The 22,220-nt window shown below is 49.2% G+C and overlaps 8 protein-coding genes across 8 annotated transcripts; 3 read left to right on the top strand and 5 right to left on the bottom strand.

Annotated features, from left to right (window-relative positions):
• Positions 1 to 905: 905 nt before the first annotated feature.
• Positions 906 to 2,858, bottom strand: FTJAE_1175 (serine palmytoyltransferase subunit 2; the record flags this gene model as incomplete). Its single annotated transcript, XM_037344725.1, has 1 exon — positions 906 to 2,858. One exon carries the CDS (start codon positions 2,856 to 2,858, stop codon positions 906 to 908), a length of 1,953 nt encoding a protein of 650 aa, XP_037211647.1.
• A 3,921-nt stretch (positions 2,859 to 6,779) lies between these two features.
• On the top strand, positions 6,780 to 9,023 carry FTJAE_1174 (acetoacetate ligase; the record flags this gene model as incomplete). The annotated part of the gene is made up of 3 exons (XM_037344714.1): positions 6,780 to 7,022; positions 7,121 to 8,856; positions 8,912 to 9,023. The coding sequence occupies 3 exons, from the start codon at positions 6,780 to 6,782 to the stop codon at positions 9,021 to 9,023; spliced, it is 2,091 nt and encodes a 696-aa protein (XP_037211646.1).
• Positions 9,024 to 9,405: 382 nt separating this feature from the next.
• FTJAE_1173 (uncharacterized protein) lies at positions 9,406 to 10,854 on the bottom strand (the record flags this gene model as incomplete). Its single annotated transcript, XM_037344703.1, has 1 exon — positions 9,406 to 10,854. One exon carries the CDS (start codon positions 10,852 to 10,854, stop codon positions 9,406 to 9,408), a length of 1,449 nt encoding a protein of 482 aa, XP_037211645.1.
• Positions 10,855 to 12,402: 1,548 nt separating this feature from the next.
• On the bottom strand, positions 12,403 to 12,765 carry FTJAE_1172 (uncharacterized protein; the record flags this gene model as incomplete). Its single annotated transcript, XM_037344692.1, has 1 exon — positions 12,403 to 12,765. The coding sequence occupies one exon, from the start codon at positions 12,763 to 12,765 to the stop codon at positions 12,403 to 12,405; it is 363 nt and encodes a 120-aa protein (XP_037211644.1).
• Positions 12,766 to 16,716: 3,951 nt separating this feature from the next.
• Positions 16,717 to 18,356, top strand: FTJAE_1171 (carboxypeptidase D; the record flags this gene model as incomplete). The annotated part of the gene is made up of 5 exons (XM_037344681.1): positions 16,717 to 16,939; positions 16,993 to 17,871; positions 17,923 to 18,000; positions 18,055 to 18,243; positions 18,292 to 18,356. The coding sequence occupies 5 exons, from the start codon at positions 16,717 to 16,719 to the stop codon at positions 18,354 to 18,356; spliced, it is 1,434 nt and encodes a 477-aa protein (XP_037211643.1).
• A 311-nt stretch (positions 18,357 to 18,667) lies between these two features.
• Positions 18,668 to 19,698, bottom strand: FTJAE_1170 (n-acetylglucosaminyl-phosphatidylinositol de-n-acetylase; the record flags this gene model as incomplete). The annotated part of the gene is made up of 3 exons (XM_037344670.1): positions 18,668 to 19,205; positions 19,277 to 19,379; positions 19,485 to 19,698. The coding sequence occupies 3 exons, from the start codon at positions 19,696 to 19,698 to the stop codon at positions 18,668 to 18,670; spliced, it is 855 nt and encodes a 284-aa protein (XP_037211642.1).
• Positions 19,699 to 20,336: 638 nt separating this feature from the next.
• FTJAE_1169 (uncharacterized protein) lies at positions 20,337 to 21,007 on the top strand (the record flags this gene model as incomplete). Its single annotated transcript, XM_037344658.1, has 2 exons — positions 20,337 to 20,652; positions 20,706 to 21,007. 2 exons carry the CDS (start codon positions 20,337 to 20,339, stop codon positions 21,005 to 21,007), a joined length of 618 nt encoding a protein of 205 aa, XP_037211641.1.
• Positions 21,008 to 21,014: 7 nt separating this feature from the next.
• FTJAE_1168 (uncharacterized protein) lies at positions 21,015 to 21,809 on the bottom strand (the record flags this gene model as incomplete). The annotated part of the gene is made up of 1 exon (XM_037344647.1): positions 21,015 to 21,809. The coding sequence occupies one exon, from the start codon at positions 21,807 to 21,809 to the stop codon at positions 21,015 to 21,017; it is 795 nt and encodes a 264-aa protein (XP_037211640.1).
• Between the last annotated feature and the right edge of the window lie 411 nt (positions 21,810 to 22,220).

Here is a 22,220-nt window from a genome sequence, read left to right as displayed (position 1 = left end):
TGGACAACTTCTCTGTCTTGAGTTGCAGTGCGCGTTTAGGAAAGTCTTGGGCGTTGACACAAAACATAATCTAAACCCTGGCAAGTCACTCATTGAAATGTATTGAGCTCCTGGTCCACTCAATTAACCTCAGTTTGTCTCTCCTTCAAACACCATTGGACCTTCAACACCAGGGAAACCATTCAACATGGAAGTTTACGGATGCGAGGCTCACTCAAGCCACATCTCGAGTGACAGTCCGAGGTATTCCAAGGAAACGTCGTGCGTTTGAGACCGAGCCTCCAGCATTCCCGTTCAACAGTGAGGGAATTGACCTTGTAATGATGCTATAGACCCCTTGGAGATTAGCAAACTTCCGAAGCAAGGCATTTGATAACGAATATAGCTTTCATAAAAGTTGAGAAAACATGCCATGGCTGCCCATGAGTATATGCAACGGTTTATCAATGTTCACCGAGGAATGCGAATTGAGATCTTCATGTATACGTTTCTTTGATTAGTAGAAGCAAATCTATGCTGCTTCAGATCTATATCTGTCGACTAACAATTACTCTATATGCTATACACCATCCAAGCCTTGAGACTTAGGTTAGTAGAGTGAGTCTTGCTCATGATTCCCATTCCCAACATGGCCCATTACCTCAACACGCCTTCAACTCCATTATTCCGTTCCAAAAAAAGAAAAAAAGGCCCCCCTCTTGCATGAGAATTTGGGGGCAAAATGGCAACAGCCGCATGGCTAGCCGCCAAGAAGAACAGGGCATTAAACGTCGTGCAACGTCGCGTTCCTTCACAGGACGTATCTATGAAAAGCGTCAAACACCACTCAGACAACCTCCGAGTACATGAGTGATTATAAGGATATATCAAACACCAGAAACAAATTTGATTAAGAGGCCGGGATATTAGCGTAGGGGAATCTTTGAATCCTGGACACCGTGTTGTACAACATCTTCCAGGTTCCAACGGGGGGCCTGAAGGGGGATCCTGTTTTCCTTTCTCCATTCCTTTTCGTTCTTGGGGTTGACGCCCTCGGGAAGATGTTCCAGTCCGCCTGCCACACCGGTCGAGAACTTGATCTGCAGGATGTCACCGACTTCGTCGCAGGCAGCCAACAGACGGTCAAGATCCTCCTTGTTGTGGGCAGCAGAAACACAGAAACGGGCGCGAGAGCTGATGAGTGGGGTTGCAGGATATCCAACAACGACGACGGAAATCTTTCGTCGAAGCATCTCGTGACTGAATGCAGGGAGCTTGGCGGGGTGGTAGAGCATGACAGGAATGATAGGAGAGTCATCGTGACCATAGACAATGAGGCCAAGACGCTTAAGTCCGAGACGAAGGTAACGAGAGTTGAAGGCAATGCGCTGAAGACGCTCCTCACCCTGGCCAGGACACAGCTCTCCAGTAATGAGTTTCAGGGAAGCCAAAATTTGCATGAGCACACAAGGAGCAGGAGTTTCGCCAAATTGAGTAGCAGCGTTGGAGCTCTTGAGCTTGTCGATGATATGTTTCTCGGCTGCGATGTAACCACCGTTGGCACCAAAAGATTTTGTCAGAGTTCCCATGAGAATATCAACTTCGGAGGGGTCAATGCCGAAGTAGTCGCAAACACCACGACCGCGGGGGCCAAGAGCACCGACAGAGTGAGCCTCATCAACGAAAAGATAGAACTTGTACTTGTTCTTCAGAGCAAGAATACCGGGAAGATCACACATGGTACCCTCCATAGAGTAGAGACCTTCGACGACGACCAGAATCTTCTTCCAAGGACGGTGGGTGCGGGGTTGACCTTGGGAAATAGCTTCGCGAACAACACGTTCCAGATCAGCCATATCATTGTGCTTGAAGCTCTGAATAACGGCACCAGACAGACGAGCACCAACACGGATGGAGGCGTGGTTGAGTTCATCGGAAATGATCAGACAACCCTTGGAGACAAGGGCGGGGAAAGAGCTTGAGTTTGTGACGTAACCCATAGAGAAAACCATAGAAGCGGGCTTGCCAACAAATTCGGCAACCTCACGCTCCACCTCAAGAGCAAGATCGGAAGTACCGGCAGCACCACGGGGACTGCAGAAGCTGATTCCGTATTGCTTGACGCAGGCCTCCACAGCATCGGCACAAGGACCTTCAGACTGGGCAAAACCAAGATAGTTGTACGAACTCATGTTGAGAGTCTCAGTGTAGGTGCCGGTATATTGATAGGTACGGTTGAAGTCGTCGGACTTGCGGTCCATCAGTGTGATGAAGCGTCCGGGGACGCCAGTGGTAGGGCGAGCGAAGCAATCATCCAGGCGCATCTTGAGACGTCGGACATAGAAATTGTCGAAATCGCTGTTGAGAGCTGCATAGCCGTTGCTGGCCTTGAGGGCGCGATAGTGCTTGGGGTTTCCGAAACGCTTGCCAAAGAAGTCGCGAATATGACCAAGAACGATCAGGATGAGGTAGCTGATGTAAGTGGTAAGAATGAAATAGTAAGGAGGCTCATCCTCGACAGGGGCCTGGAGAGGCTCTCCATGAGACTGGCTGGTGTATCGATGACTTGAGTGGAGGAGAGGGCCAAACTGAGCATCGGCACGCTTCTGACGGTCGATCTCCTCGGCCGACTTAGGCTGGAAGAGAGTGGTCGTTGAGGCATCGATGCTGTTGGGATCGCCAGGGCTCGCGGTTGAGAGAGAGATGGTAGGCAGACCGGGAGAAGGAGAGAATCCATTAGCAGCGGCTTGGTTCTGCTGCACAGCGGCGAGGGCTTGCTGGGCACCAGTGGACTTGGGGCTGCTGGAGAAGAAGTTGGTGATACGGTTGCCTTTTGAGGTAGAGGGGCGCCTCTCACCCGACTTGACGGGTTGAGACATGGAGGGTGAGGATGAGAAAGGATTAAGCCGACGGGGCATGTCTCCTGGCACAGGTGCGTTGGATTGTTGAAGGCGCGAACGTAAGGGAGGCTAGATCGCGAATCGTCGAAGGAGGGTAGAGCACCCAATTGTAATCAGGACAGAAGGCCGAGAGTCTAAGAGCCAGGAGCGAGTGTCAGTGGATGTGGTAAACCTAACAATCGAATTGAGACAGTTCGCTGTAAAGCATATTCTGCCAGATAGGAGGTTTGTTGTGATGAACCCAATTGCCGTTCAGGGCGAATGAGGATATGCGAAGCAGGAAAGAAAATAAGACCAACGTGCACCGCGATCGAGAACAAGCTGCAACACAAGCAATGGAGACAAAGATGTTGAGTTGAGCTGGGGCTGATACACGGTACAACAGATGTTGATGAGGAAGAATTATGAAATTGATAAAAAGAGGTGACCATTGGGTTTAAAGTTGAATTGGAGCGCTGTGTAGCAGGTAGACTAGACTACTGCGCGGAGGTAGTGGTGCGTGGTCCAGGAGGCCAGGGGGGCGCAGGAGGTGGCGTCGAATCAAACTTGGAAAGTGAAGATCCGCCGACTGCAAATTGCCTGTGGGCCTTGACACTCGAGTAGCGGGGCCAGCCGTGGTCCAGCCAAGAATCGCTTAAGAAACACCAGGTACAGATGATTATGGGACGAACCGATGAATGATTTTGATGATGATTGATGAAGAGAGAATGATACCGATTCTTCAGTAATGTAAAAATATCACTTACCCAATCACTGTCCATCAACAGAGAAATTGCTATGCCGCTGTTCCAATTTCAATTACCGGGACAAGCGTGGCCGTTCCAAGGAAGAAGAGAGAGAGAGATCGATCCAAGCTCAAATCGATCAGGCGGCAACGCAAGGGCGTATGATCGAGCACTGGTCGTCGATGACTTGATACGGCGGTCAAGCGGGATCGATACTGCTAAAGAGTACCGATTGAGAACAACAGGTCGAATTGATCAAATTGATGCTCGAGAGGTTATTAATCAGCCTTGGGTTTCGCTGATGGATGAATGCTTGCGTATTGAAATAAATAGTGTTGTTAGTCGGCGGACTCTCTCGATCACTCGGCCGAAGCCTGTCTGCCAGTGGACGACAAAGCACAACAACGAACTGACAAGCAGCAAGAGTGATAATGAAAGAGAAGAGAGAGCTGACAGATGCCGGGAGTAACTGGTTATTATTCGACCCGATCTACAGCACACCACGAGAACAGAAGCGAGAATAAAACTGAACAGCGGAGTCAGCGGCATTGAAAAACAATGAAAAGTCCAGGTTTTCCGCTCCACGGGAAACAGCGGGTACCAGCACCAACTAGTTAGTACTGGGTACCTGAGTTTGAGGTGATGGTTCTAAGCGACGGGTGATACCATTTACCTACCTACCTAGGTACTTGACGGAATGTAGTCAGAGCCGAGAACAAGTTTAAACTTGCATCTCTTGACATGTACCTGAGCCGCTGACTGTGTCACTGCATGCGATGTACGATGTACGAGAAACGCACACTGAACAGTCTCCGTAGATCACAGCACAGCACAGCACAGCACAGCACAGCAAGCAAGCACCCGCGGAATGGACCGGACACAAGGATAATAGGGAATTCAAGGGGTCAGCCGGCGGGGACTTGCATTGTATTGCCTTGTCTTCTCGTCTCGTCTCGTTGTTCGCCTTTTTGTTTCCAGGCCTCGCTTCCTTGACAGGCGTTGATGACAAGGTCTTCAAAAGGCCTGAGAGTTCAAAAGCGAGGCGTGTATTCTCTATGACGACGCCGTGTTCCCCTCAAAGGCTGACCATGCCTGTTCAACTGAGCTCCTGACCTCGAATCCTATCCAGATGCAGACACAAAACTAATATCAGAACATATCTCTGGCTGCCTCTCCTTAATCGAAGTCCCTGTAAAAAGGATCCAATGGTTCTGTTTTCAAGACGAACCCCTGGGCTCCGACGTCTCCGGCCTGCGAATGGGAAGACACGGGAGACTTTAAGAGAAAAACGCCACTTTTTCCCTTCTAGCTCGGCTCGCACCAAATCTCTGTCGCTTGCCTTCTGTAGCGAATGGTAGACTTTCAAAAGCCTGAAGGGTGGCCCCGGGAAGAAAGAAAACTTCTAAAGGTGGATCTAGATGTCAGAAATATAGAATCCAAGGTCTGCTAGATATATACGTAGACCGATCCAAGCCTTTTTGTCACCTACGATAGAGGTCTTTAGTTTTCTTACCCCCTCTTGGGTGCCGCGGCTCACCACCATCAGATCGTGCTGGTCTTACACAGCATTGGTCATGATGAAACCCAAAGGAAGTTGGATGCCATCATCCAGGGGCATGATGTACACAAGCTCTCAAAATCTCCGCCGCACCCGGCGACGATGATGACATTATTCTTCAAGCTCCCTCGTTTGGGAAGAGTCGCGTGGCATACTCCGTATCAAGTCTTTGAATGGGTTTCTAACTTTCAGACCGGTCGCCTCGATAGTCGACTTGTATCCGTATTTCATCCTTGATAACTGTTCGTGAATCATATGGAGACCTGGGCTAGGATTTCTCCCCCAGGACAAGCTACTGCAGCCGAGTGCACACACTTGCAGCCAACGATGCTGTGCTTAGCTGTGTATGTACGGATGACATGAGTCTCGATGGGTTGCATTACTTTTTAGCGCTTGTTGTTGCACACCGACATCAATGGCCAGATAAAAGATGCTGCAAAGCCCTGCATACCATCCATCTAAGTTGACAAAGATGAACAAGGATCCTCCAATGCCAAAAGACCTTCACCGCCAGCTGTTTTTCAGCCCAAAGCTGCAACTAATGCACACGGTCCGTGGGGATCATTTCGTAATATTCGGATTGTCTTGTCGCATTCTCGAGTTGAAGAGACTCGAGATATCAAGTATCGTACTGCGGCTTCCCATCTTTTCATGGTCTGCTGCCTTCTGGTTACTCAGCCGTTGAGCTTCAGGCATACCATGCGAAGTCAACATTCTTGAAACAGAAGCTGAGTAGACTGTCGAGGCCTGATCATCTCGGATTCAAGGCGGTTCGGGACGATCGACTATGCCGAGTTCTCCCTACTACTGTCTGTTAGCTACAGTCCGGCAGCTAAGCTTAGACCGTACCGAGGCAACCAACAATGCAATACACTAATCTCGCCAAACTGCTATACAACGTGATTTTGATTCAGCTTTGCCTTGTGCTTTGACAATCACGTTATGTTGCGTATCCGTTAATTACTTTTGAGTCACCGTTGACTCTTCTTCTGACTTCTGAAGAGACCGCAATGTGCTCTCCTTTTATTTGAAGGGATGGCATCTCGTTTAGCTCGACATGACAGTGGTCATTTACGAACAAAAAGTGACAACTCACAGCTCATGACATACTAGGTAATTTCGCAAGTCTCCTGAGCAACCACAATACCATTCAAAGTTATCAGAGCCCATCAATGCTTGTCATGATGGAAAAACCCCTTGGATCCTCAACTTGAGACAAGCCACACATCATGACCTCAGCCTCCCCCACCACAGCCACTTCGGGGTAGGGTAAGAGACGGGACTCGATATGGCGGGGAGCCGAGAACGGGAGGGGACGGCTTTCAGCGGTTGGGCCATTAGAGAAAGATTCCGAGCTGTGCTGGAAACACGGAATCCCAAGTCCGTAGCGTTGGGATAAGAATACAGTCTTCTCAACAATTGAACAGCATCTCTCTTGCTTCATCTTGGCTCCCATAAACCACTCAATCTCTTTCTTGACTGTGTCTGTTGCTTCTTATACGCCCTCGTCTCATTGGCATCTCAACTCCTCGGAATCGTCACTATTCCTCAACAATCGTCTTTCCGAGGACTTGATCGACCTTTCATCCTCCCTTCTTTTTCGTTCCAATGCCCGTCATGTCAATTGACAAGCTTACACCTTCTGCCGCGGCACCTCCTTCTGATGACAATGTCCTCTGGAGGCATTCAGATCCAAAGTCCACTCACATGTGGAAGTTTCTCGAGCACGTGAACAAGAAGCATGGTTTGAGTCTTGATGGTTATCCAGCACTATACAAGTGGTCTATCGACGAAGTTGCTCAGTTCTGGGAGGAAGTTTGGCATTTTGCTGGGGTTACGGCTTCAAAGCCCTTTGAAGAGGTATGAAGCCAAGTTATGAGAAGGGCGTCTCAAGTGAGAGGCTCACCAGGCTCAAGATGAGCTCAACAACTCCAGAACTCAACTAAACACCTCTGCAGGTCCTTCCTAAAAATGCTTCCATGTATCCACGACCAGACTTCTTCTCGGGCTCACGTCTCAACTTCGCCGAGAACCTCCTCTTTCCCGCAACATCTCCACTTCCCGAGCCCACTGCTCCAGCCGTTATCACTGTTACCGAGTTGCCAAACTCCACAGTGACTACTTCATGGGCTGAGTTGCGTGAGGCAGTCCGTCGTTGTTCTAATGCCTTGCGTGCAGCTGGTGTTAAGTCTAATGATGTTGTTGCGGGCTTCGTCTCAAACCATGTTGAAGCGCTGGTTGCTATGCTTGCCGCCGCCTCAGTCGGCGCCATTTGGACTGGTATAAGTCCTGATAACGGTGTCTCAGCTGTGCTGGACCGTCTGAACCAGATTGCGCCCAAGGTGTTGTTTGCCGATAATGGTACAGTCTACAACGGCAAGGAGTGGTCTAGCGTAGCGAAGACGACCGAGATTGTTGCTGCGCTGAAGGACAAGGGGCTCGAGAGAGTAGTTGTGATTAACAACATTAGCTCTGGTGGACTTGGTCTCGAGGAGCTTGAGAAGCATGGCGTGTTGGCTGTTGATTACGCCAAGATGCTCGAGTCTGCTTCTGAAGACCCCCTGAAGTTCGAGCAGCTTCCTCCAGCTCACCCCCTCTACGTTCTCTACTCCAGTGGTACAACTGGCCTCCCCAAGGCCATTGTTCATACAGCTTTAGGCACGCTTCTGCAGCACAAGAAGGAGCATCTTCTTCACTGCTCACTCGACTCCTCATCTCGAATGCTCTACTATACAACTACCTCCTGGATGATGTGGCACTGGAGCATCGGAGCTCTTGCCGTTGGCTCTACCATCGTTGTCTACTCTGGCTCCCCTTTCCGCCCCCATGGTCACCTGTCGCTCCCACGTCTCCTCTCTGACCTCAAGGTCACTCACTTCGGTACCTCTGCTGCCTATCTGACTGCATTGGAGGCCAATAACGTCTACCCTGTCCGTGACGAGTCAATTGATCTTTCAAATCTGCAGGCTATTTACTCCACTGCTTCACCTCTCCCTCCATCGACCTTCAAGTTTGTCTATGAAGCCTTCCCCAAGCATATCAACCTCGGCTCGATTACCGGCGGAACAGACATCATCTCACTATTCGGAGCACCTTGCCCACTACTCCCTGTTCGCGTTGGAGAGATCCAGTGCGCTGGCCTTGGTATGGCTATCCGCGCTGTGGACTCTGTCACAGGCGAGCCCATCAAGGCCGACGAGCCAGGTGATCTTGTCTGCATCAAGCCCTTCCTTTGTCAACCCCTGACCTTTTTCGGTCCTAGCGGTGAGGCCAAGTATCAATCGGCTTACTTTGAGAGGTTCGAAAACATCTGCGGCGTTGAGGGAGCAGTATGGCACCATGGAGATTTTGTCAAGATTCCTGACCCTGCAACCGGCAGTCTCGTCATGCTTGGACGATCAGATGGTGTGCTAAAGCCATCAGGAGTGAGATTCGGCTCAGCCGAGATCTACAATATTCTCACACGCTTCTTCGCCTCTGAAGTCGAGGATGCAGTTTGCGTTGGACGTAGACGGGAGACAGACTCTGACGAGACTGTATGTCTCTTTGTGGTGATGGTACCTGGACATGAATTCAGCGATGACCTGCGCCTAAGGATCAAGTCCAAGATCAAGTCTGAGCTGAGCCCTAGACATGTGCCTGGCGTCGTGGAGGAGTGCGGAGGCGGCGTCCCCAAGACTGGAAATGGAAAGAAGTAAGCCTACCCCTTATGAACATCCGTAGGATGTGTTATGTTAATATCCACGCAGGATTGAGGTCGCAGTGAAACAGATCCTTTCTGGTATGAATGTCAAGACCAATGCCAGTGTTGCAAACCCTGAAGCACTAGATTGGTTCAAGAAGTGGGCAGAGACTCACTAGAGAAGTCCAAATAGTTTGGGGAGTTATGTCTTCGGCCGGAACTAGATAAAACATTGTCTATGGGATATAGGAAGGCTACATGGGTTAGATACGATGGCGTCGATAACAAAGTGACTGGCTGATTTCTGGTTTCGCAAGTCCACCTCCCTACTGCTTAATCTCGTGAAAAGTCGGAGCTCAACAACATGTGAATATTGCTGGGCGGTCTAAAAAACATTGTAGTATCTAAGCACAACGACAGAGCCAAGTTGACAAGAAATCGTTTCTCATTACTAATGCTATTTCCAGATCTATGGTATATCCCCCATGCATTGCGCGCATATCCCTTAAAACTCCGCCCATGACGCATAAAGACACTACGTAGTTTCTTCTGACCTCAAATTCAAAAGTGCACGCTTCGCTTCTTCTGAACCTTCTTCCGCTTCTCTTCGTCCTTTCGACTGCTGAAGAAGCCACTGACACTTGCTGCCGCCGGTCCAGCGTAGGGACCCTGCAGTAGACCACTCAGACCATGACGTTTCTTTCCATTCTCACTGGGGCCTGGCTGAGGTTGTGAAGGAGGAGGAGCAAAGCTTGGCTGAGGAGCGCCATAAGGTGTCGGTCCAACACTGTTAGGTCTCTGGGGCAGGTTGTTTGGGGGGTTCAACGCGCCTGACGCAAACTGCGGTCTTGGAGGTAAGGGTGGTGATGGGTGACCTGGGCTCGTGGGACTCTGGAAGTCTTGCCCAGCCATGCCGTATTCTCGACGGAGTCTTTCTGTTTCTTGTTCGACCTCAGCATCTCTCTTCCGACGCTCTTGCTCCTCAGTCTCAAGCATCTTCTGAATTCTCTTGCGTTCCTCCTCTTCTTGCGCTTCACGCTCACGCCTTTTGCGTTCTTCTTCTGTGACCATTGCTTGTAAACGCCGTGTTTCGGCCTCAACCTCAGCTTCTCGCTGGGCTTGGTTGCTTGATTGTTGTGGGGATGCTTGTGCGCGAGGAGGTGACGATGGGCGGTTGTTATTGAGAGCACCTGCCATTGTTGGGTCTGCCGAGGAACTTGCTGCTGGGCGAGAGTTCTGGCGACGGCGGCCATTAGATGAGGTTTGTAAGTGGAAAGGATCCTGGCTAGGGTTCAGATATAGGTCCTTGATGGCTTCAGCGCTCATAAGAAGAGCAATCTCAAGACCCCTTCTATCCTCGATCTCAACGCGGGCCATGTTGGGTTCATAGATGGTCAAAGTCGAGTCATGCTTGGCGCGGAAAAATGCCACCGTGATATCGGGTTCCTTGCTCTTCTTCCCACCCACATTTCGTCCAGTCATATAGCATGTCATGTCCTTGCTCAAACGACCATCACGTTTCCAGCGAAACACAACCTTGGGAACCAACTCGGCCAGAGATGGACGATCCTCCTGGTCAATCTGGCTAGCACTCGGTAGCTTAAAGGATCTCTCGGGAAGCTCAAATTCCCAAGCACCTGTCTTTCCCCAACTTCCCGGTTGTTGCTTGACGGGTATAGCCTGATCGGGGTTGTACAGCGAAACCGCAAAAGTATCTGGGATGATAGGTGTCTTGGGCGGCGGGTTTCCGTTTTGCGCGCGGATTTCAGCGGCAGATAGAGTGGGCGCTACCCAGTCAGGCTTGACGTCGACCTCTGCGTATATCACAGATGTGTTCTGAGAGTCGAATATGCCGAGCGCATATTGGCCATTGGCTTCGGAAGGCGACGGTCGCTTGATGAGGTACTCGGGCGCAGGATCTGATCCATTGTGTGTGAAGTAGAGAATGTTGTTGAGTGGATTCTCTGAAGAGGTCTTGAAGCGATATGTTGGGAGGTTTTCGTCCAGCATCTTGCCAACTGTATTGGTGGTTGTCTAGAGCTCGATGCGATTGTTGACTTGGTGTCGCAGAGCTAACACGTGGGATGACGTCGTAACCCGTCAGGTGTAACACAAGAAGTACAAGAGGGTGTAAGTCGTAAGAAGTGAGTCGCTTGTGATTCAGGAATGGCCCAAGAAGGAGTTTGAGGAAGAGAGATAGTTATACGAAGTTGCAAGGAAAAGTCCGACAGACAAGACAATTGCGCGGCAGGCTGAGACTTGGGAGGCGGGGCTGCCTTGAAGCAGCTACCTACAGCTTGTGACTGATCGGGAAGTGGTCACAAGGACTTTAAAGACTTGGCTGATGAATGGGTATAAGAACAATCAGATTGCAAGTAATGATCTTAGATTTAAGGGAATGAATTATTCGCGAATAGCCCAGAGACAAAGAACATTCCTGTGCTTAACTTATTTATTTACTTACTAACTTATCTTCCAAGTACTTGCTAATCGAAACTACGAGTGCTCGGTCTCGCATTAGTGACGTCCCAAATCCGCCCAACGCCACAACCGATACTCAAAGAGGCTGTGCAGATTCTTTACCTTGCTTTAGTGTCGCTCAAGTGTTACTATTCTCGTCCTGCTCCCTGTCAAGTTTATATATCGGATTGCGACTGTCCGAGGGCTGGCCTTAAAGATCGGCTTCCAATGGCGATTCTACCAATGGATGATGCTGAGAGTATTAAGCATGTTCATCCATCTGTAAACGCGCGTCCAATGAGAAGCAGATCGTTTGAGCCTCGTCCTTTGCGTCAGCTTGGACCTGATATTTCATTCCATTGCGTATGCAAGTATCACATTATTGAATACACAGGGTATGATTTGTTATTGTAGAGAACCGATACTCTCTACTCTCTACTATCCTCTCTTTGTATAACAGGCTGTGAAAGCGCCGTAAGATGCCTCAAATTCCAGATGCTGTCCACGCCGGCTGTGCTGCAGCCTTCAAACAGTCCCAAATGCATACATCGTCCCTGAACGCCTTGTATCCAATGCAAATTTAATGCCATGTCCTTTTTGATGCGCCTTCTTCTGAAATTCATGCCATAGTCCACCTTTGATGTTGTAAGTATGTTCGGCCTCTTCCTCTCCCCTCGATTGCAAAGGTCCCCTGGTTATGCGTAACTATCATCGCGCTTCCCCAGGCTCCCTCATGCCAGACCAACAACACGAAGTCTAAACTTGACCTGGTAGGAGTATACAGTACTTATGTGCAAGGCCCTAACTTCGAGCCCGCGGCCACACAACACTTCCATCGGACCTATGGGTTGCATTGTGAATGAACCCGTGTGTGCTGAGCGGTGTGTTTGAAGCTGATGGTTCGCAACGCTATGCATAGTCTTCTTGCGCTTATTCGTGTATTCGTATCGTGTCATATCGATCTTGCAAGTTGTCTTCAATCATTGTCGTTTTGCCAAAGCTGTCGCAAGTGAAACGGTTACCGCCTTACTTTCGGTTAAAGCGTCAACTTGCCGACGCCAAACCCTCCCCATATCCATGATCCGGCTATGGTAAGCGCTATGCAGGAGGAGGTACACGACTTTCTGCATTTTCTTCTTCGTCTGCTGCGGGGGGTCCCCGGCGCCTTCGTTGTCTTCGACGCTGACTTTGGAGTCGTGGTCGACAGCATGGGTACCAACAGCAAACGAAGCATGCGACAACCAGGCCAATGGCGAGACCGATCAGAAAGCCACGCATGATTTTTTCCCCATTGGAGCCTCCCTTGGCGATGCTCATGAACTTATCGCGAAACAGGTCATCCGCAAATGAATCTGAAGGATACACACTTCCCGTAGTGCCTGAAGTCGAAGACTGATCGCTCTCTGGCGATGAGGAATGGTCGCCGCGGGGTATAAGAGCCCATAGTGGTGAGACGGGCATGATGCCGAGATCGGGATCTCACAAAGCCAATATGGAAGTAAGCAAGTGAATTGGACGAGAATTAAGCTTAAAATTCTCTTGATATGCTTGGCCGATCACAGAAATGAGAGTAAGTTGTGACACCTGAGAGATCGAGAAAGTGGCAGTTGTCGCTCATATGTCCGGGTGATCCGAGAGTTGAACCGGAGCGGCAACTACGGAGGAACGGTGTTGGGGGATCGACGATAGACAACCGGAACAGTATTTTGTCGCAGTATTGTTGAGAAATAAGATAAAGTCGAAGCCAAAGACCAGATAACAGATCGAATAAAGATGCCGAGAAGATGATCGCAGTAGTTGGTGAATCGAGTCGTCAGAGATGAATCTTGTCAAACCGCCAATAACTCAATGTGATGCAACGTGGAGATGAAGATGAAAGCAACGAACAGTGATCAGCAGCTTCTCAAAGTGTATCCGTTATCATGAGCAAGAGATCACATTCCGCGGGACGAAAGGGTTGGAAGCGAAGAAACCGGTGTTTGATTTGTCTCCGGCAGAATCAACTTGTAACAAGGCCAAGATTTAGAAAATCTGGAGGTTGAAGAAAAGTCGTGGAGACTTTGGGTACTGTACGTGTGCCTGGGCCTGGGGGTTGGGATTGAGGAAACAGCAGCTTCAATCTTCGCTAGAATGCTCAAACAAATCGGCATGGCCCCTCTTTCTCCAAAGAATCCAGGCAATCCACGCAGGGAAAAGACAATATCCCTGACAATTTGAGTGGAAAGCGCAAGGAGTAGGGGGCTTCCCGTCCGGGGTGCACCTTCCGTTTGGGCTTTGGGGTGAGTTTGTGGTTTGCTCACTTCCACTTTCCACTTGCACTTGCGCTGTGATTAATGGGCTTCTCCCCGAGGGTGCTGCTCTCCCTTGGCCCTGACTCTGACTCCCTTTCAGCTCAGGTCTCTCTTCAATGTGCTCTGTCTTACATGGACTATTCTGTTCTTTCTTTTCTCAGCTGCCTAGTCCATCCTCTTCACTTCTTATCAGGATGAGCGCCAAGACGTTGCGGGTTTAAATACTAGCCCATTCTTTTCAATGCTCAAAATCCACAAGAACGTCAGTGCCAAGAGATGATTAGCAGACTGCATTTTCAGCCCCAAGATGTGACCGTGAATGTATTCAAGAGCCAAACAATCATATGATGTTCCTGACCAAACTCAAAGAAGTCTCTTCACAACTGGTGTGATCATGTATTACACAAACCCTTCTCATTGGAGACGTCGGTTTATTTATCCTTGTCTTGCCAAAAGTTAACCTTGTAACCCCAGTCACTTTCACTGCGGACCCCAACACGTCATGCCAATAGCGGACTTCCAGTCGCTGCTGGTTGGCCGGCCCGGCCTTCAACGCTCCCCCGCAGGCCCGAAACCGCGGGGTGGCTGAAAAGGTCGGGGGAGATATCCCGCAGCCTACATCCATACCAAGGTGAGGAAAATGACTCGGCCGCATAAATAATATCCGACCTTGTCCATCTTTGACATTGGAGAATCTTGGGGTCTTGAGGCATCAGTCGCAGATTTATGGACATCATCTCTTTCTAATTGGGCACATCGAAACAATCCATACAAGAGACCAGTCTCGACACGTCGGCTAAATATCCTTGGCTCTCTGATTGTCGAGAAGCTTATCTTATGCTTATTTCTAGACACTCGAATTCGGATGTACGATCCGTCCTCGCCGCAAGACTCTGACACGGTCTGAGAGAAATGGGAACGCAGGAGAGTTGATACATATGAGCTAGCCTCCGTCCTAAACGAGAGACTTGGCTGTTTTTGGCACCTCAGCTAGAGGTCATCGTTTTCTTGCTCCTTAAGAATAAGCTGAGTCTTCTCATTATGAGGAACGTAATTAATATTGCATCCCTGGATCCTTTCACAAACAATTCTTTTTACTGCTTCATGGAATAAATTTCCATTTTACATCCATTCGATAGCTGATTTTAAGAAGAACCGAGATTTCCCAGGCACGTATTGAGACCATGGTAACGAATTAGATACTTGGTGTATCCACTTCACACATTGAACCCGTGTGAAAGGGCAGCCCAATAACGCAAACTAGAGCGTAGGTAACCATCAATCCAGATAAACGTTGATTCTATTCTTTGTTTTCTCTTGGATGAGAAGCTATGAACCCTTTCTGTGGGTATACATTGCTGAAAACCGATATACACAAAGCCACCACCTATTGACGTCCAACATTAGGAACCGATGCAGCACGCAATTGTTTCAATTCCTGTCTTTTGATGCACAGTTGTACCATGGAAGGTTGAAGAATGAGAATTTCACTGTGATTCTGTCCTGCTGATGAAATCCTCTGACAATCTTCTGCTGGCGTTGTCTCCTTGTTGCCAAAAGGAATGGGCCGCAGGGAGCATAATAGGTTGAAGCTAAGTCGAAGGGTGTCCAGAAACAGCCCCAGAATATGAAACGATGATCTTTGTCAATGGTCAGGATGAACGAATAGAAGCGAGGTGTTTGTGAGGCCACAAGCAAAAGCCTGCGTCCCAAGTGGTGTTTATGATGGGGCCAAGGCGTTGTCGTGCAACTGAGCTTTCAGTGCGTACATTTTGGCTTCTTGACTTCTTGTCGAGCCATTTCTCTGATGCAGCATTCGCTCGGCGATTTCTTTGTGGCTCGCATGCTCGTCTGGAGTGTAGCACTCAGCCGAAGTCTCGTGTGTTCTCACAGGTTCCATGTCACGAAGAGCGATTGACATGACATTTCGCCGCTTGTGCGCTGTAGCTGGGCGTACATAGGCGAGATCACCGGAAAACATTTTGGCTTAATGGGAGTTCATAGGATAGCACAAATGGGATGGAAATACGAGAGATGTGGTTCATTGTTGTAGGAGAGGGGAAATAGCGTCTAGCTGAGGAGCTGACCTATTGTCAACTGCTTTGGGATATGCGTCTATAGAGACTCGACACTTGGGCCACCAAACATCAATATCGCCGCCATGATTCTTTGTTGATAAAGGAGTTGAATAAGCAATGCACTGCTGAACTAAATCTCATTAATTCTCCTAGTATGCCCTACTGTGTATCACAAATGGTGCATCGTAGCCATATATGTACACATCGTATTGTTTTTCACGTGAAGAGCAATTTGCAGTGTCAAAGTCGAACAACATAATCAAGATATACGTCAAGTTACAGTTGATCAATGTTAGCTAGAAAACATTTTATCAGACCTTATCTGTTGAGCCTACAAACTGCCGCTTGTTGTAGCCTCACAGGTTGCTTGTTGTATCGTTCCACCCGCTCGGATCGCTCTTCACGTTGAGTCAATGTTGACCAGAACGTGTCCCGGTACGTATGGTTCTGATTTGTTTTGGTTGAAGGGAGAAATGCTCGGTCTTGAAGTAATAAAGACATTCTCTAGGTAGGACTCTGCGGCTAGAATATCCCTTTCAGTAGATCCCCTGTCGATCAGACCTATTAAGGAATTGTTATTGATAGACAGGACAAGGGCAATGTTTCCCCAACGTACGATCACAGCCAATGTTTGAGTTACATTCGCGTTCCTCCAGATCCTTTATGGCTACGGACAATTTAAATCCGCCGTATGTCCACAGACCAAGTAACAAAAAGCGATGCACCGAAATCTGAAGCAACGGAGCTTCCATGCTTGGGCACATCCGTCCAAGCGCGCATCCTTTTTAGGTGCACGTCACAACAGATTTGGAACATTGCAATCAATCGGAGAAACAGTCTAGCCTGATAAAACCAAACACTTGAACCATCAATGCCCGTTTTATTGTAGAACCCAAGTCAGAATGTAGATCCTGACAACGGCGAGTAACCAGGATCTCGTCCCACAATGGCAGGATGCTTGACTTTATAAATAGGTAGATAAACACCTGCCTCTGTTTGTTCCTGGTTGGGCTACGGCAGCGTCATCCTACAACATCGTTAAAATGCGCTTCTCGTCTATCTCGACAGCTCTTCTAGGCCTCATCGGATCGGTCAGTGCTTTCGGTGGTATTGCTCCTGATAGTAGACAATTCAGAACCTTGGAGCGCCATGGGCTCACAGTCTTCAAACATGCCGCTACCAATTCGAAGCTTGAGTATGTGACCAATTCAGGAATCTGCGAGACGACGCCTGGTGTCGGCCAATACTCCGGGTACTTGTCTGTTGGTAAGTTGATCATGCTTGATGTCCTAAGGCCCTTTCTGATATAAATTCTACAGGGAAAAACCATAGTATGTGGTTTTGGTTCTTCGAGGCTCGTCACAACGCTGAGAAGGCCCCCCTCGCTATCTGGCTCAACGGTGGTCCTGGATGTTCCTCAATGATAGGCCTCTTCACGGAGCATGGGCCTTGTCACTTTGTCAATAACGACACTGAGCCATCCCTCAACCCTCATTCCTGGAACGAGTACGCGAACATGCTCTACATCGATCAGCCAATCGGTACTGGCTTCAGTGTTGGAACCGAAGATGTCAACTCTACAGCACAGGCTGCCCCTTATATCTGGAAATTCATGCAAGTCTTCCTGGATAGATTTCCCAAATACAAATCCAGAGAATTTGGTCTCTTTACACAATCCTACGGTGGACACTACGGCCCTGAATTCGCCGACTACTTCCTCAAGAAGAATGACCAAATCGAGAAGGGTGATGCTGAAGGCCACAAGATCGATATGGTAGCGCTGGGCATCAACAACGGCTGGATCGATCCGAAGCGGCAGTTCAAATCCTATGCAACATACGCCAACCGCAACCCCTACAAACAGATTCTTAACAATAAACTTCTCACTCGTTTCATCGACGCCTATGATAAGTACTGTCTGCCCGTCATCAACAACTGCACCCAACTCGAGGGTCAAGATGATGAATGTGCAGAGGCTGATGATGCATGCAACACCCAAATGTACACCAACCTCGAGATTGCAGGCAGAACCGACTTCAACGTCTACGATGTGCGTATCGGCAGGGATGATGTTGACCCGCCAGAGACGTTCCTCGAGTATCTCACACGGGCCGAGGTTATGGATGCGATTGGAGCCAACACCCGTTTCGCCGAGTGCAGTGACACAGTTTATGCAAACATGGCGACGACGGGAGATGGTCAGTGCCCCTGCGACGGCAAAGCTAAGGATTAATGCTGACATGGTACAGGTGCGCGTTCATATGTCGGGCCTTTGGCAGACGTTGTGAAGCGTGGCATCAACACGCTTCTGTGGGCTGGAGATACTGGTAAGTGGGAAGCTGGTGACACAAATGGAACAGAAACTGATTTACATCTCACAGATTGGATCTGCAACTGGGAGGGTGTCCTTTGGGCATCTTATGCGCTCGAGTGGCCCGGCCAGAAGAAGTTTGTAGCAGCGCCATTCAGCAATTACACGGTCAACGGCACAGCCCATGGCCGATACAAGACGGTGGAGAATCTGTCCTTCCTCAAGGTTTGGGAGGCCGGACATTCAGTACCATATTATCGTGAGTACCCCTGATATTGCCCAAGATTACCGGCTGACAAAAGAATAGAACCAAAGACTGCACTGCAAGTGTTCAAGCAAGTTATGCAGAAGAAGCCGATCAAGGCAACCTAATGAGATAAGAACTCCGCAGGAATCATGTTTTCTTCAAGGCGTTGAGGTAGACGGAACCCTAGAACCACTAGGTCATGGTATTCGTAATGCATAATATCATTTCAATGTTTCATGCTTGTACCACCAGACCCCAACCATTGAGCGTTCTGCACTCTAGACATCCTGCCTTGTTCTCGTATATTCATGTTTACATGTAAGTAAGATACAAAAGTAAATCGTACGCCAAGGTCGTACAGACAAATAGCGAATATGTAAAATACGTTCCAAACTCCCCGTGCCATGCGGTTCCTTTGCTTTACTTTTGGTTTTCGTTACTGTGGCTTAACCTTTTCAAGACGTAGATCATTGATGACCATATACCGGCTGAGAGTGATCCAGCCATAGCGGAACCAGACCATCTGGCTTCTGTGCGCTTGTGTCATGGCGCTCCAAGCAGTGCCATAGGCACCACGACCAACGAGCTGGTTCATGAATACCAGACTTTCGGGCCGCTCCTTATCCTGATCCTTGACACCAATGGATGAGAGTAGCGTGGGAACAAAGTCCATGAAGGCGGAGTACTTGCGCACAATGCCTACGGTGGAAAGGGTATACAGATCGACGGGGCTCGGCCACTCGGACGCGGTGGTAAGGGCCTGGATGAAGGATCTGGCACCTAGGTAGAGAGAGATATGGTTGGGATGAGAAGACACGCCATTGCTGTCAAATGTAATGAGGATGTCAATGTTGGCAGTGGGCTTCATATTGTTCTTACGCTCCTGACCAAATTTGGGCGCAAACGTGCTTCCCAGCAGACGAGCGATCAGGTTCTTGTCCCACATTCTCGTCATGGAGTCGGGAAAGTCGGTGCTATAAGTGAGGTATCAGTTAGTCCTTTGAGCCGCAAATGCCAGTGACAGTGGCCAAGGTATTCAACATACGGGTTGTCGACCACAAAAACGTCGTCCTCGCTCTGCAGTCCCAGCGCCAGGCCGCTCTTGACCAGCTCCTTCTTGCGAACTTCTCCTAATCCGTCGGCATCTCCTATAACACGCCAAAGTCACCATCAGCCAAAACTGCTTTCAACCAATTTGTGTAGTCGCATCACGATGCGACTGCAAAGCACGGATCGCTGTAGTCGGCTCATACCAGTGCTTAGGCATAGAATCTTGACGTGGTTTCCGTTCTCGGGTCGTGTGAGGGCGAGGACGGTCGGGGAGAAGAACATGGCTTCGTCGTCGGGATGCGCAATCAAGAGACAAACTCGCTTGTTCTTGATGGTCGATTGGGCAGTGCTGGCTGTGAACATGTAGATGCCTGGCACCACGACGGCGAGGCCGGCGAAGATGTGAAGAACGTTCATATCGGCGGTCGCTTCGAATACGGTGCTATGGTTACTTTTGCGACAGGATTGCTAGAGAACTGCGACTTCGGCTATTGGGTGTCGGATGGATGTGGATGATGATCGCTACAGCAGCGCAAGGTCTATATGAGCTGTGAGCGGGTACTGGAAGCTACACCAAGGTCAATTGAGTTGTTGAGAGCAAAGACTTGGCCCCTATCGGAAGCTGGTCGTGACCCGGGTCATAAACGAGTTGTGATGGCTGAGACAAAAGTGGCACGAGACGCGAGAAATAACAAGTGAAACTTGGTCATGGAGGGGCAGGAGCTCACGAGGCCGCAGATGCCAATCGCTAGGGCAACCCCCCATAGACCTGAGCTTAACGGTTCACCGCCTCACTAGACTGTCCCGATGCCTTAGCTACTTAGTTAGCTGAATGGAAGCTCAAGCTCGGGCAGAGAGCCCCTCAATTTACAGAAGGTTGGGTAGTGGCGTTGAGCACGGCAGGGCCCGAAGCTTCCATTCCGTCGTCATGCGCTAGGCCCATTGGGGCAACCTGTTGACGTTGACGTTAACCTCAGGTGAACCTCAACTTTGAACTTTACTCAAAATTGCTCAAGACCTTCATCTTACGACGCAACCACCATCAACTCCCGATCATGGCCCGTCAACGGAAAGAAAAGTCTGTTAAGGACATTAAACTTGAGCATCCCGATCGATCTGGTCCCACTAAGGAAACGCTTGTCGATTTCGCAAAGGGCCGTGACCTCTTTGCAGAAGCTGATCGAAGACAACGCGAGCTCAACGGCGAAGGTCCCCTCTTGTCCCCTCGAACAGAACGTATCTTTGAGACAATACTATGGACTGGAGTCATTGCAACCGTGCATTTCACATTTGATGTCCTAGTACAGCGACAATATGCGATGGAAGTTGATTGGTTCGCTATTGTCCAAAGGACTTTTACAACCTGGCTTTGTAAGATGTCTGCGATCTGTACCAATTTGTCTACTTACATGATGTTTCTTTAGTGTTCATCGGCCTCTTTTACGTCTTGCATCCGCATTACTCCCATAAGTCATTCTTTCCGCTTGTTCCGCAACAATACCAAGAGACTGTTCGTCAGGCCATATTCTTTGTCGCGAGCACCGTAGGCGGCTGTTACCTCATCCACATCAGCAACAACTACGGATACATAGCAGTCATGAAACAAGCTCCTCCTGTGGGCTGCTTGTGGGTATGGGCCGTCGTCGAGATGGACATCCTTTGGGCGTTTCCGAGTTTATGCATTGCCGTCGCTTATGCCTACAAGAATGGATACGGTTTCCGATAAACAAAGTCTATTCTTCTGTTGAATTGTTGGGCTTAATCGCATCTCCCAACTCAGATGTTGTGGCGGAACCGCCAACCTCAGCCGGCTCGTTTGACTCGTTGCTCTTGACTGCGAGATCTGTCAAGGTCCCGGCCCTCGAGAGGCCGGATCGATCACGATGTGTCAACCGGCTCACCAGGTCTTCTAATCGATGGATCCTATCCCTCTGACTCTCAACTAACGACTCGAGTTTGCGCGAGCTCTCATCCATCTTCATCTCTCGCCATTTCGTCCTAGATTCCAGATCTCGTAATCGAGATGAGATCATGCTCATTTGCATGAATTGCACTCTCGCAGTCAGACCTTCTCGCTGTCTTACTAGCTCCAACGCTTTCGTCCTCACTGGTAGCCATGCCATGGCCACTGTTGTACGCCCGTTCCAATTCCTCGGCATGAGTGTCCATGACTGCCCTTGGTCACCAACACTCGCCTTAGCCTCCGTCTCAGCGACAATATCGAGAAGACGCTGCTCCAGATTCAATAGATCTTCCATAACAAAGTTGTACATCTGATATTCGGGTTGCTGTGTATGGAAACCTTCATGTTGGGCATTTATGGCTGCTACGAGATCCGCCAGCCAAGTAGATTCAGTTTTGTACCACGACAAAGATGTTTTGACACGGAAATACTCATCGTCGCTATTTCGAAGGAATGTCAGACGAGCATAGAATGCTGCAGCAATGGCGACGACAAAGGTCAGCATGCCCGCAACGTTGGCGGTTGTGGAGAGGGGCGTGTCTTGCTGGCCATCATTGGAGTCCATTGAGCCTTACAAGTCAGACAGAGGGTTGAGGGCGAGTGTAAAAGTTCTGGTATATGTTACGGAGAAAGGAATTCCGGCAAGTACATTTTGAACACCGTCAGTCAATTACATGGAGTGTTGAGTAAAGCTTAAAGATCCAGTTAGCTAAGAGCTGAAACCCCTGAGCAGCCATAATGTCATTCACGTGATACGACACGTGATATCGAATGATACTTCTTGTTGCAATTACAAACTTCATAAAGCAACGGAGTTAATGATGAATACGGAGGACATTGGAGAGGAATCAGGCTCAATAGAAGACATGGGTAACCGGTGATTTCATGTATCTAGGTCAGAGTATGACATGATTCCTATATAATGCGCTATGTGATGCACCATGCAATTAACACCTCCTTATCATCAGTAGAATCA

This window comes from Fusarium tjaetaba (assembly GCF_013396195.1).
Source record: "Fusarium tjaetaba strain NRRL 66243 chromosome Unknown NRRL66243_c0000024, whole genome shotgun sequence".
In the NCBI taxonomy this organism is placed as follows: Eukaryota; Fungi; Ascomycota; class Sordariomycetes; order Hypocreales; family Nectriaceae; genus Fusarium; species Fusarium tjaetaba.
This window is presented reverse-complemented; position numbering and strand designations above follow the sequence as displayed.